Source organism: Xiphophorus hellerii, chromosome 16, assembly GCF_003331165.1.
Source record: "Xiphophorus hellerii strain 12219 chromosome 16, Xiphophorus_hellerii-4.1, whole genome shotgun sequence".
Taxonomy (NCBI): domain Eukaryota; kingdom Metazoa; phylum Chordata; class Actinopteri; order Cyprinodontiformes; family Poeciliidae; genus Xiphophorus; species Xiphophorus hellerii.
The window spans coordinates 8,928,717-8,943,408 of record NC_045687.1 but is presented as its reverse complement, the minus strand read 5'-3'; the positions used below and the strand labels follow the sequence as shown (position 1 = coordinate 8,943,408).

Below are 14,692 nucleotides of genomic sequence, written 5' to 3'. Positions count from 1 at the left end.
ACAAACCCCACCCAGGCTCAGTTTACAGTTTGACAATGTCTAGCACCTTTTCACACTCCACACAAACATTTAAAGGTGAACCTTTACACATAAAACAACGTTAAGGCATATAACTGAAGCAGCTCTATGGAGAATATTCTATTATCTTAAAAATACTTAAAAGACACAATCTGCTTTAAGTTCTGAGAGACTAAAACACAAACTAAGAGGTTTGGTTCATTTTGCTTTGCTACAACGTCATGCAGAAGGAAAAATGTCTCACACTCTTTTTTTTTCTTCCTGTGACGTCAGCCGCCACAAACCCTTAACCTTGCTCAGTAGTCTCAGCTGTTCATAGAGTCCACATTCAAGCTCTTCTCACAGCCTGTCAGATGAGCGTGTTTTCATGTGTGCAGATGTGTGTGTATGGCAAAGGTGATGGCTTGCTTCTCCTCAAATTCTGAACATGTGACCACAGAGGGTCCTGTTCATATCAATAACCTTGACAACCTGCTTTGCATTATTAGTTGAGTGACTTCCTGTAGACAGACCCCCAGTGGTGCTTATAAATTATTGCACACCCTTTAAATGTGATTACTTTCCAGCTACACCAATCCTTAAAAATGTACATAAATTAAAACAGAAAATTTTATGACCTAATTAAGGCAGTAAAACTGTTGTGTGTTAGAAATATTTATTCTATTATAAAAAAAAATCATACTTAGAATGATGCACTGCAGTGAGTTTTGTAATTTTCAATCACTGAAAGAATCCTAAACATGGTGTTCCCAGGACACTTACAGCTGGAATAACAGTTTGTGGGTTGGACTACAGTTTTTTCCCAGTCAGAGAAAAAAATAAAAACAATAAAGTGTTTTTGTATCCTTACCGCACAACACACTGACTACTTTTAAATTGTAGAAATCAGAAAAAAGAACTACAAATTTTTTTTAGATTTTGCATCAGCTTCAAACTCTGAGTTGGTTGGTGTGCAGGTTTAAATGTTTGCTACCAGCAAGCAAATTTTTCTGCAAACAACATTTGATTATTTTTAATAAATGGTAGGAGGATTGGAGCAGTCCAGAACTGCACGACTAACCCAAAGATTTTATGTCGGTTCAAGCTGTTTTATTTTTTGGCAAGAAGGGGAAAAAAAGAGTAGATTCAGATCATAAATAGACATAACATGGAACTATGCAAATAAATTATGAAATAGTACTAAAGAAAAACTTAATGACTGTGGATTCATGTTTTTAAAATGCATTATTATTTTGCAAAAAGCAGCTATGTTTGAACACTGACAAATATGTTTTTTCAGTCTTTATTTCTCCATGCCAAACATCACCTGCCTCTTCTCACCACCCTCAACCTAACAAGATCTGACAAAACAGATCAACAGCCAGCTTTTTATTCACTTGCAATAATGTTAGAATTTTTTACAATATGTTTAAACATTTGTTTTTAATTTAAGATCACAGAACAAGAAAACAATGCGGTCAAAATTTATTAAGGGCATCAAGGGTTACGTCATCTCAAAACGTGACAGTGATTAAAATTTTCTATAAATAGTAATAAAATAAAGGTGATAACCAACAGAGCATACAAAACATTGTTTTAAGGTGTTTAGGCAGATATTTCTCGAAAAGTGGGAACAAATCAGGGATGTGAACGTTTATTTGGAATAATCTAGGCAAAGTTTGACTATATGATGATATTCTGCTCAACAAAACAGAGTTAGAATATTGTATAAGACAGACGCATAGACAATACAGATTATATTTGCTGTGTCTTTGACTGTTCTGCGTTTGTAAGGCTGCATACTCATAATTCACGGATTCATGGTACACATGTGTAAGCTTCTTGCTAAAGGCCATTTTTACTTTATATACTGGAAGGGAAATGTGGTTTTGGTAATTGAAATGACCCTTCCAGCTCCAGTAGCTCAAATAGATAACCTGATTAGATTCAGTGTGATGGAACATTTCCTCTATGAGATAGCCTTGAAAGTGCCTCTGATTTCTTACAGGTGATGGTACAGGACATGTTCAGGGAGGTTTGTATGTTGGATAGCAACATACAACCCCTTATTTTTACTTATCCTGAGCAAAAGCTTCCCTCTTTGTTGTTAGAATCAGTTCCCTTTATCTTTGCCACAGCAATTCTTGAAAGGAAAACAACTTTAAGTCAAAAAGAAACACTTCAACACACTCATAGCTTATCCTCTTAAGAATACACACAAACTTGTCTTTTTATTCCTACTTGAGAGGGTTTTTTTGTTCATAAAGCAAGCAAATTATCTAAGGCGCAACAGGATGAAGCTGAGTAACTCCCAAAGAGAATAACTATCTGACTGGAATATGAAAAATGTTATGGAGTAAGTTTATTTAAAAACTGTCCTAGTTATTTCAATCACACTTCTGAAACTTTGTCCCTGACAGAGAGGTGTAAATCAAGGCTGTGGTGGCAAAAGCGATTCACTACTGACCAACCGGCCTTCTGCTTGACAAAGAGACGCAACTTGTCCCTGAAGGTTTCTCCGAGAAAGCTGTAGATAATGGGGTTGAGGCAACTGTTGGAGAATGCCGCCAGGTTAACAATGTGGCCTGTGAGCGGGTAGTCGTGCCACAGGGTGGTAGCAGTCCTCTTCGATGGGTTGGCTGTGCCCTGCAGCAGCTGGATGCTAATGAAGACATTTTCTGGTAACCAGCAGATGAAGAACACCAGAACCACCACCACAATCATCCGCAGAGCTTTCTGCCGCCGGGGCCACAACCCACGGTGCTTCTGGGCTCTCATGAGGATTCGAACAATCAGGGAGTAGCATAGACCGATAATGGAGAAGGGGAGCAAAAAGCCAATGGTCACCTCCAGCCACTGGATCTCAAAGACATTGGCGAAGCAAAAATGCACCTCACCCCTGTGTTGAGTCTGTACTATTGTGAAAGGTAGAAGGGTGGCAAAGATGGAGGCCATCCAGATGAGACCACAGCTCAACTTGGCATGCTGCATAGTTCTCAATGGGCAGCTGCTCATGGAGCTGGCCAAGGCGATGTATCTGTCAAAGCTCATCCAAGTTAGGAAGAAGATACTGCTGTACATGTTGATCTGGAGGAAGAGGGACATGAAGGTGCAGAGGATGGCGTAGTCGTAGTATTTTTCATTTAGGTTAAAAACCTCAATGAGGGAATCTGCCACCAGGATGAGGTCAGCCACAGCCAAATTCACAAAGTAGAGATCAGGAATGGTCATCTTCTCTCTGTGGGTCAGGTTTACCACCAAAATCAGGATGTTTCCAATAAATCCAATTGGAAAGAGAAGGATAGTGTACAGGCAGGATAAGAAGAGGCCAATCATGTAAAACTGGTATTTTTCATAGTTTTCACTTGTTGTGCTGTTTCTGAATGAAGTGTTCAGTTCCTCCGTAGTGTTATTATATATCCAAATCAAAGCAGATGACCTCCCTTCCATACTGATTTTGGTCAACCTGTTTTAGATCAAAAGCCACATGTAAGTCACATCCAGCAGCTACATCATGACACCAAACCAGTTCCCAGTTTTCTCTCTTTGAAGGGAAAGTCATCTATGCTGTATTGACATGCTGACAGAAGTCAAGCTAGTAAAACATTTATGGGATATTTGACCCCATATTGACATCAAGTTTCATCTGCCAGTAAGTTTGTGATGAAAAACAGAAGGACCTCCATGTCTCGAAATCAACTTTGACCTTTGCCTCGGACGAGGCGCATCATTCCAGTTGTTGAACGTGGGATCGGGAGATTAAGAAGGGGTTTTTTTTCTCCTCTTTTGAGTCATCTGATTGGAGTGCTGCTTTGTTCCGTGGATCTTTATTCAGTGAGAAAAGCCTTGAGATGCTACTGCTGTAACGCCTAAGCTGTGGAAACAATACCAGGGAAGTAATTAGAGAACAAAACATTTAAAAATCAGCAATCACAAACCCATGTTATTCAACACTTTTAAAAAGATTAACGTTATTCGCAATCAACTTGATGGCGGCTTTTATAAGGTAGAAAAAAGAGAATGGCAGACTCTATAAGCATATTAACATTCATGTTTTGGACTTAAACAGATGCATTGAAATCCTGCTTTAAAATACAGACAGTTCAAGCCCCCTCCAACTTGTCTGTGCAACTTGATGACTGTTTGTAAAATGAATGAAAAAAGCATATTTACTTTTAATAATCCTTGTTTTTGAGCTCGGCATTCATCACATGCGCGCACACACCCATATATACACACACACACACAGTCTAAATCAAATTTGTTTTCTATTGAAAAACATACTGGATCATCTTTAGACCCAAAATCACAGACTCTTCCCATAATATCATTTTGTATTTGGTAAACATGACCTTTGATATTTACAGTCTTCTGGGATTTATTTATTCCTCACAGAAGTAATTTAAAACCGGAATAATAAATAAAAGTATGAATGGGTTGGAAGTTGTAGGAAATAGAATATTTATTCAGTAATTTTTTTTTTAATTCCTTTTGGCAATCTTTGAAATATTTAATAAATAAAAGTCACACTTTATGTTAGTTAATCATGTTGGTCAACTACAAAGAACACAGACCTCAAGAACGTCATAAGAACTTTGATATTAGTAGAATGACTTTTATTTCTCTTTCTAACACAAATACTCTCATAACATTTTGTAAGGGCAGTTTTCTATGTAATTTCAGTTTGTTTCCCACCAAAGAAAAGCCATTACGTAAATGTTCTCAGAGAAACTGCAATTAAGAGCTCCAGACATTTATTACAGAAAATGACAGCTAGCTGATAAGATAACCTAAAACTTAAGCGACCAGTTCTCTCAAGACAAGAAATAAACTCCACCTATCTTCATTTTCTGTGTATCTATAGAACGTATAAAGATGCGACTATTATTAATCACACTTACTTTATATTTGGGATGTATTTCTTCTCCATGCTTGTCCAGTGAAGAGTCAGAAAGCCAAAGATTTGGAAATCCCACTTCCAGGCTTCTCTTCTGCACCACCTACCGTTTGGCCCAGCCCTTCCTGGGGATGAGAGGAGGGCGGGGAGAGGCAGGAGATGATCTGACTCCCATGTTTTGCCATCATGCTTCATCTGCCTGCCTTCATCTGTTTGTAGTTTTAGTGTCTCAACACAAGGGTTGAACAGGGAACAGCTCAAATCTTCAGAACTCAGCATGCTGATTATAACACAAAACAAAGTCTGATCAAAATGTAGGTGCTATGGGGAGTTTGCCTTGTGAGGGTTGTGTTGCTGTGGCAACCACTTACATTTTTTGCTGTATTTGTTCACCTGGATTGCCCAGCTTTTAGTGTTAAAGGCCATGTAAACACCTGCCTTGCGCCCCTGTTTTTGCAGCCATATGCTAGCATGACAAATCAAAAGTTGACATGATGTACATCATTATGCTGTGATGGAAAAGTCAGATTTAATGTTTAATTAAATATGATGTTGGGTGCAACAATCACGTTTAGATTGAGGGGTAGACTGTAAGCTTTCACCCTCAATCACTGCAAAACAGAGCAGGCTCTTTGCTCCAGGCCAGGCTAACACTAACGCATCATAATTCTAACTACGTTATGTGTCCAGACTGAGACCACTGAGACCAGTTGTTGTGGAGTCAGAAGGTGTGGTGTTTTTTTAACAACTGGGAGGGATTAATGAGGATGGGTACATTGACTACAGACAAACAATAACCATCTGCTTTATCCAAGATATTTTTAGCAATGTTGAGCAGAAATGCAGAGCATGAAGGACGTATTCAGAGAGTGTCGCCTTTTCTACAGTCTGTGCTACAATTTTACTTCAAAATTAATTTTCATTCAAATTTCTATGCAAAATGTCAGATAAAGAACAAATGAAAAAAGTTTCTTAATTTTTTTCTTTTCTTTTACAAATTTGTTTAAAAAAGTAAGTACTCACAGCTGTTGTCATGTCACAGAAAATCAGGTGCATCCTGTTTCCACTGATCGATCATCCTCAACAAGTGTATTAAGAGTTCACCTCTGCTGAGTTCATTATTAGAACAAGATCTAAAATGAGGCACACTTGTCTATATAATGTCTCATAGTTAAAACTACATGTCAGAGCAGAAACCACGTAATGAAGTCAAAGGAACAGGATTGTGTCAGGGCATGAATTTGAGGAAGCACGCAAAAATATTTTGGCAGCATTAAACATCCTGAAAAACACTGTGGTCTCCATTGTTTGTAAATGAAAGAGGTTTGGAACCACCAGGACCCTCCCTAGATCTCACTCCCCAACCAAGCTGAGTAATCAGAGAAGAAGTGCCTTGATCATAGAGGTGGCCGTGTAGGCGGACCTCCAGTAGTACTTAGTGGAGACGGGAGAACTAGTCAGAAGGTAATCTGATTGGTGGCTAAAGCACTCCACCAATCAGGTCTTCATGGTACAGTGGACAGATGAGTGTGGCATTCTGCTGGAATTTTGCCAGAAAGTCTATTGTCATTTCAAGTATCAGGTTTTTTTGGGGAAAAGGACCTGCTCATCAACTGACTGACAACATCTGTACTTTGAAGCATGGTGGTGGCAGCATCATGCTATGGGGAAATTAATTTATGCAGCAGAAATTAAGCGAGTAATCCTAGAAAGTGACATAGTATCAGGCAAACAGAGAGAGATTTTTCAAAAATGACCAAAGCACACTGCAAAGATAATAAATAAGTGGCTTCAGGAGCAACCTGTCAATATCCTTGAATGGCCCAGATGGACTGAAATCCAAGTGAACATCTTGACCCAGACCTAAAATAGCTGTCTACCAAAACTGTCCTTGCAATCTGAAAGGACTTGAGTGAGTCTGCAGAGAATGGTGGAATGATTGTAATGATTGCAGAAACACACCAGTGGCCATAAGACCTAAAGCTGTCAGTAATTTTAAATACATAAAGAAGTTGGCAGATTACTTCACTGCTGGATTTTTTTTGTCCTTTAAGAGCAGGTACTGTACTTGCAGGTTTGTTTGTTTGGTTATTTCAATCAATCAATCAAATTTTATTTGTATAGCACATTTCAGCAGCAAGGCATTTCAAAGTGCTTTACATCATAACAAACACAGAATCACAATGCAATATAGAATCAATCATTAAGTCAAGTTACATCAATAAATTTGTAATTGATTACATTTCAAATACAATTCTAAACAGGTGGGTTTTCAGTTGAGATTTAAAAGAAGTCAGTGTTTCAGCTGTTTTACAGTTTTCTGGAAGTTTGTTCCAAATTCGTGGTGCATAGATGCTGAAAGCTGCTTCTCCTCGTTTGGTTCTGGTTCTGGGGATGCAGAGCAGACCAGAACCGGAAGACCTGAGAGGTCTGGAAGGTTGATACAATAAAAGCAGATCTTTAATGTATTGTGGTGCTAAGCCGTTCAGTGATTTTGTCATGAGGTGTGGTGCGGGTTGGTGAGGCAGACGCAGCGGACCCAGGTATGATGAATTTGCGGATTTAATGATGGAAACCAGTCAAAACAACGGACAGCAGGCACAGGGAAACACTGACGACACTGAAGCTAACATAGACGAAACATTGACGAGGACCCGACGAGGAACAAGGAACACAGGTGGAGTTAAATACACAGGAGGGTAATCACAGAGACGAGACACACCTGGGAACAATCAAGGGGAGGACAGGACAACGAAGAGACTTAAGGACACAAAAAAACTCTAAATGAACACAGAAAACACAGATCCTGACAGTACCCCCCCCCTCAAGGGCGGCTACCAGACGCCCAAAAAAAAAAAACCACAACAAGGGTGGGCGGAGGGGCGCCGGATGGGGGGCCAGAGTCCAGAAAAAACAAAAACACAACAAGGGTGGGCGGAGGGGCGCTGGACGGGGGGCCAGAGTCCAGAAAAACAAAAAAACAACCCACCATCGTGGGCGGAAACACAAGAGGGGCCAAGAGTCCAAAAACAAACAAAAAACTACCCACAGGGTGGGCGGAGGCAAAGGAGGCAGGAACCACGGAGGTGGTCCGGCGGTCGTCCGCGGCGGCGGGAACCACGGAGGCGGTCCGGCGGCCGTCCGCGGCGCTGGAGGCGGGAACCACGGAGGCGGTCCGGCGGCCGTCCGCGGCGCTGGAGGCGGGAACCACGGAGGCGGTCCGGCGGCCGTCCGCGGCGCTGGAGGCGGGAACCACGGAGGCGGTCCGGCGGCCGTCCGCGGCGCTGGAGGCGGGAACCACGGAGGCCGTCCGGCGGCCGTCCGCGGCGCTGGAGGCGGGAACCACGGAGGCCGTCCGGCGGCCGTCCGCGGCGCTGGAGGTGGCGATGAGTCCCGGGGGCCGCCCACAGACGGCGACGACGAGCCCCCCGAGGCAGGGTCTCTGGTGGAGCACAGGGGGTCTCGGTCGGAACGCTGGGGGTCTCGGTCTCGGGTGGAACGCAGGGAGTCTCGGTCTCGGGTGGAACGCAGGGAGTCTCGGTCTCGGGTGGAACGCAGGGAGTCTCGGTCTCGGGTGGAACGCAGGGAGTCTCGGTCTCGGGTGGAACGCTGGAGGTCAGGGTCTCAGGAGGAACGCAGGAGGTCAGGGTCTCAGGAGGAACGCAGGAGGTCAGGGTCTCAGGAGGAACGCAGGAGGTCAGGGTCTCAGGAGGAACGCAGAGGGTCTCGGGTCTCGGAGGGAACGTAGAGGGTCTCGGGAGTCGGGGTCTCGGAAGGAACGTAGAGGGTCTGGGTCTCGGTAGGAACACAGGGAGTCTCTGGAGGAACACAGGGAGTCTGAGTCGGAGCGCTGGGGGTCTGGGTCTCGGAAGGAACACTGGGAGTCTCGGAAGGAACACTGGGAGTCTCGGAAGGAACACTGGGAGTCTCGGAAGGAACGCCGGCTGGAACGCCGGCTGATTCGGCCTCGGGTGCGCCGGCTGGAACGCCGGCTGATTCGGCCTCGGGTGCGCCGGCTGGAACGCCGGCTGATTCGGCCTCGGGTGCGCCGGCTGGAACGCCAGCTGACTCGGCCTCGGGTGCGCCGGAGCGAAGCCTTGGAACCGGCCGCGTAGGCGAGCCGCAGCGAAGCCTTGGAACCGGCCGCGGGGGCGAGCCGCAGCGAAGCCTTGGAACCGGCCGCGGGGGCGAGCCGCAGCGAAGCCTTGGAACCGGCCGCGGGGGCGAGCCGCAGCGAAGCCTTGGAACCGGCCGCGGGGGCGAGCCGCAGCGAAGCCTTGGAACCGGCCGCGGGGGCGAGCCGCAGCGAAGCCTTGGAAACGGCCACGGGGGCGAGCCGCAGCGAAGCCTTGGAAACGGCCGCGGGGGCGAGCCGCAGCGAAGCCTTGGAACCGGCCGCGGGGGCGAGCCGCAGCGAAGCCTTGGAAACGGCTGCGGGGGCGAGCCGCAGCGAAGCCTTGGAAACGGCTGCGGGGGCGAGCCGCAGCGAAGCCTTGGAAACGGCTGCGGGGGCGAGCTGCAGCGGAGCCTGGGAACCGGCAGCGGAGGTGACAGCTCCGGAAGGCGACGAGGTGCCGGGTCCACCGGCGGCTCACGTCGCTGTCTCCGGGCTGACAGCGGAGGTGACGGATCCGGAAGGCGACGAGGGGCCGGGTCTGCCGGCGGCTCACGTCGCCGTCTCCGGGCTTACAGCGGAGGTGACGGATCCGGAAGGCGACGAGGGGCCGGGTCCACCGGCGGCTCACGTCGCTGTCTCCGGGCTGACCGTGGAGGTGGCGGCTCCGGAAAGCGACGAGGGGCCGGGTCTGCCGGCGGCTCACGTCGCTGTCTCCGGGCAGACAGCGGAGGTGGCGGCTCCGGAAAGCGACGAGGGGCCGGCTCCACCGGCGGCTCAGGTCGCTGGCTTCCCGGACGGAGGTATCGACGGGGGCCGTATCCGGGGGGTGCCAACACCAGTCTTGTCCCCCGGAAAAGCTCCCGCTGCAGGTCGGCGAGGGCTTCCGCTAGCTCCCTCTCCTCCCTGCCGGATCTCCGCCTCCTTCCGCTCTGCTCTTTTGGAGGGAACCTCCTGAATGCAGCTGGGTCCATCATGAGCAGCCTCACCGTTCGGTCTGGTCGGGTCCTACTGTCATGAGGTGTGGTGCGGGTTGGTGAGGCAGACGCAGCAGACCCAGGTATGATGAATTTGCGGATTTAATGATGGAAACCAGTCAAAACAACGGACAGCAGGCACAGGGAAACACTGACGACACTGAAGCTAACATAGACGAAACATTGACGAGGACCCGACGAGGAACAAGGAACACAGGTGGAGTTAAATACACAGGAGGGTAATCACAGAGACGAGACACACCTGGGAACAATCAAGGGGAGGACAGGACAACGAAGAGACTTAAGGACACAAAAAAACTCTAAATGAACACAGAAAACACAGATCCTGACAGATTTATAAACTAACAACAGTATTTTAAAGTCTATTCTTTGAGCTACAGGGAGCCAGTGGAGGGACTTTAGAACTGGTGTTATGTGCTCTATCTTCCTGGTTTTAGTGAGAACGCGAGCAGCAGCATTCTGGATCAGCTGCAGCTGTTTGATTAATTTGTTGGACAGACCTGTGAAGACGCTGTTGCAATAATCAATACGACTGAAGATGAACGCATGGACGAGTTTCTCTAGATCTGGCTGAGACATTAGTCCTTTAATCCTGGAAATGTTCTTCAGGTGATAGAAGGCCGACTTTGTAACTGTCTTTATGTGGCTCTGGAGGTTCAGGTCAGAGTCCATCACTACTCCCAGGTTTCGGGCCTGATCGCTAGTTTTCAGTTGTAATAACTGAAGCTGTGCATTGACTCTAGATCGTTCCTCTTTAGGTCCAAAAATAATAACTTCAGTTTTGTTTCTGTTCAGCTGGAGAAAGTTTTTTCACATCCACACATTTATCTGTTCTAAGCATCTGTTCAGTGATTGGATGGGCTCTGAGTCACCTGGTGACATCGTAATGTAGAGCTGTGTGTCATCTGCATAGTTATGGTAGCTAATATTATTTCCTGTTATAACCTGAGCTAGTGGGAGCATATAAATATTGAATAAAAGGGGTCCTAGGATTGAACCTTGGGGTACCCCACATGTGACCTTTGACCTCTTTGATGAAAAGTTTTCAATTGAAACAAAGAAATCCCTGTTCTTTATGTAGGATTCAAACCAGTTAAGCACTGGACCGGAGAGTCCGACCCAACTCTCCAGTCGATTCAGTAATATGTCATGGTCAACAGTGTCAAAAGCTGCACTGAGGTCCAACAGAACCAGCACTGTGGTTCTGCCACAGTCCGTATTTATATGGATGTCATTGAACACTTTTACCAGGGCGGTCTCTGTGCTGTGGTGAGCACGAAAACCAGACTGGAAGGAGTCAAAGAGGTTGGTTATAGTTAGGAAGCTAGTTAATTGTTTACACACAGCTTTTTCAATAACTTTGCTGATGAATGGGAGGTTGGAGATCGGCCTGTAATTCTGCATTAGTGATTTGTCCAGATTGTTCTTTTTTATAAGTGGTTTGATTACTGCTGTTTTCAGAGCCTGGGGGAAAACGCCTGACGAGAGCGATGAGTTTACTATTTGGATCAGATCAGCAGCAATAACAGGCAGGACTTTCTTAAAGAAATGTGTGGGTAAGACATCCAGACAGCAGGAACTGGAGCTTATTTGACTTATAATTTCCTGTAGGGTTTTATAATTAAGTAGTTGAAATTGGGTCATTTTTCCTGTATTTGTTTTGTTTGGGCACAGCATTGGTACTGACTTTATAGTGGATGTACAGATTAATCCTCTGATTTTTTGAATTTTCTCTGAAAAGAAGCTGGAAAACTGGTTGCAGGCGGCAATACATTGGAATTATTTGTCTTCTTTTGTCTACAGAAGCAGATGTTCATCCTCACAGATCAGAGCTGCAGTGTCAGACTATATCCCAACACCTGCTGGGATAAATGACACCATATTGCCCACATAGTTTTGGAAGATTTTAGTCAGATAAAGGGATATCTATCACATCTAAATCACAACTGGTTCTTGTTTGAATTTCCTCCAACTTCTTTGGTGTTGCTATTGGTTTCTTTAAATCCATGATCAGTCTTTCTATTGTTTTTTTTCAGTAATTTTGGAGAAATATCCATTTGTAGCATTATCATTGTTGCCAGGCAGTTTTCACAGTTATGGGAACTATCTCAACTGTGACATAGTATATAAATAAGACTGGGTCTTTTGTATGCTTCTTCAGACTAATAATACCCTTGTACAAGAACTTATTGATTCTTTGTACACTTTCTGCAAACTATGCCTTTAGCGATGAAAGATGCGAAAAATAAAACAAAAAAACAAAAACAAAAATAGGAAAATGCAGCCAGGAAAGCAGAGCTTTGCTTTATGTTAGTCATATTCAGTATAAAGGATAGAGGGAACTGAAGAAGACAGATTGTTTTTCAGCAATCAGTAGATGCTGTGTCAAAATATTAATTTAAGAATGTGCACCCTTATGTAATCAGAGAACTGCAGATTTTTACTTTTTACACCCCCAACAATAACATGTATATTTTTTGTTGCTTTTATTTTCAGTTGTACAGGTATGGAAGAGGTTTTCAAATTGGTTATTGCTACATGTTTGTGGCGTTTTAACATGAATTAAGACATTAGACATTAAGCCTTGAGTTGCTATTGTTACATAAGGTTGCAATGTCTCCTTATGTCCACAAGAGGGCTCGCTGACATAAAAAGTGAATATTTTTGCTGGTGTGACTGAAGACTAACGCCTTGATTATGTTCAAACAAATTTAAACATCAAATATATAGATCTATATAGATATATCTATAGATATATAGATATATCTATATATCTATATAGATATAGATATTCAAACAAGCATATCTTGTTTTGCATATCATATACAAACAAGATATGCTTGTTTGGAAACATGGTTTTCAAACAAGCAAAGTGAAAATTCTGAAATACTGTTGGGCACAAAATCCACAAAGCGGAGCATTGTTTTGGTTTTCATTTATTAGACTTATTTTGTATGTCCCATTGCAAACACTGTAAGAACATGTTTACCTAGTAAATTTGCTTTCTGAGTCTGTAAAAGAGAGCAACAATACTCTTCCCCCCATTTACAAGGACATCAGAGGAACAGGACAGTGCTGGCAGTGTTTTGAGTGGGAAAGGGTGTGGTTTAACTGGTTTTGGTTGGAGGGGGTTAGAAAGTGGGAGGTTTATAGGAGGGAAGGTAAAACACCGTCATCTGCCTCCACTTACCAGTTTGATGTGCTGCTGGCTCCATGCAGCATCTCTAACAGCCACAACCACAAACTGTGAATGGATCTTCCTGCCAAGTCTGGCCCTGTTTGCTCTGCTTCCAGAGCAATTTCTGATATTTAGCTGATGAAGGGATTTTAATGTTAAGCTATCTAGTTTTTCTTTTTGTTTAGTTTTTTTTTCTGAAGAGAAAAAGCAATGAACGGCACTGGCAAGGGAGGAAGGGTGGATTGTTTTTCAAGCATCTGCTCTGGTCCACTTGTTTTCCCTTGAGCTCCAGTCATGTGTTGAGGCTTTTCTTTGAAGAGGAAGTGTGTTGGATTTATTATGTTGTTTTATTCAACATCATCATGTTTTAGATAACTATCACATCAGATCCCTTGTGACTGTTTTGTCTTTATTTGTTGTTCTTTTTTTTATTTTAAAACCCAACATGTTTAGTTGCAGCATGCCGCTTCCTGTTATCTTCAATCTTTTATGCCCTGAATAGCTTTCTTTGTTCCCATTCTTATACTTTTTCTATAATTCCAAGTGTGCCCTGCCCAGTCATGTTCCTGTCCTCATTCTCTGTAGTCCAATTTCACCCGTATTAAGAGAAACATCAGTGGTCTGAGGTCGTGTCTGAAATGTGCTCGACAGCCAAAAAAAAGCATAAAAAGCTGCAGGCCAAATGTTCTGTCTTCTTAGGTGGCCTGGTGCTGTTCACTTTTCAACTTGACCCTCATAGTTTTGGTCTGGCTCAACCTCTTAAGAAGGAAAAACAATATTAGGACTAATGCAACCCATTAAAAACTGTGGGATATGTCAGAATAACTCAATTTTCAAGCTGTACTTGCGCAGAGATTTTTTCCCCCCAATGCACTATTTACAAGAGGAATGTGATAAGAAACTTTAATATAAAATTTTTTTATATAATTTTAACTAAAATGTTTTTTGTTCTTCTGAAACATACGCAAAAAAAAAAAAATCACACTATATTGTTTTCTAATGTAAAATATGAATTCTTTTGTATGCTTTTAGTTTTGTGGCTGCTAATATGTTATTAATGCAAATAAGAATGAGCAACACAAGCTTGTTACGTTGTTTAGTCTGACTGTGACAGGAAGTTTTCCTTTCCTACACCACAGCACTTAGCTCAGTCTGCAGACCTTTCAGAGTGACACCTTTAATTCTATACTTAGACTTTTGCAGAGTGATCCTGATCACCTAATCATCTCAGGCCAACAGTTGTGCCACTTTCCGCAGTCTGGCAGTGGCACAGCTCTCAGATGCAGCCAGCGTTTCTATCATGTCCACGAAAGACGGAACAATTCCCAGAATGTGGGGAATGCCTCTGTTTTCCACTAGCCTGTACGCTGTGATTAGAGCATCCTTACATAAGCTGTGGCATTAATGCCAACACCCACTGCAGCTGCATCTCCGAGGGAGGGAACAACCAACACCGCCTGCTTACTGCCATGACCTGATCAGGGTTATAGGAAAGAGAGTTTGCATTA

At 44.0% G+C, this 14,692-nt stretch overlaps 1 protein-coding gene across 2 annotated transcripts; it reads right to left on the bottom strand.

Moving 5' to 3' along the window:
• Positions 1 to 1,467: 1,467 nt before the first annotated feature.
• gper1 (G protein-coupled estrogen receptor 1) lies at positions 1,468 to 6,097 on the bottom strand. 2 transcript variants are annotated; one of them, XM_032586413.1, is made up of 3 exons: positions 5,918 to 6,097; positions 4,899 to 5,019; positions 1,468 to 3,871 (listed from the first exon to the last, which is right to left on the bottom strand). In XM_032586413.1, the coding sequence occupies exon 3, from the start codon at positions 3,445 to 3,447 to the stop codon at positions 2,389 to 2,391; it is 1,059 nt and encodes a 352-aa protein (XP_032442304.1). In that variant the 5' UTR covers positions 3,448 to 3,871; positions 4,899 to 5,019; positions 5,918 to 6,097; the 3' UTR covers positions 1,468 to 2,388. The 2 variants fall into 2 exon arrangements, with proteins under 2 accessions (XP_032442304.1, XP_032442305.1); XM_032586414.1 differs by lacking the exon at positions 5,918 to 6,097 and having other exon boundaries at positions 4,899 to 5,891.
• Between the last annotated feature and the right edge of the window lie 8,595 nt (positions 6,098 to 14,692).

What these genes read in the sequence shown, in the direction of transcription:
- gper1 (XM_032586413.1), bottom strand. Translation starts at nt 3,447, where the DNA reads ATGGAAGGGAGGTCATCTGCTTTGATTTGGATATATAATAACACTACG.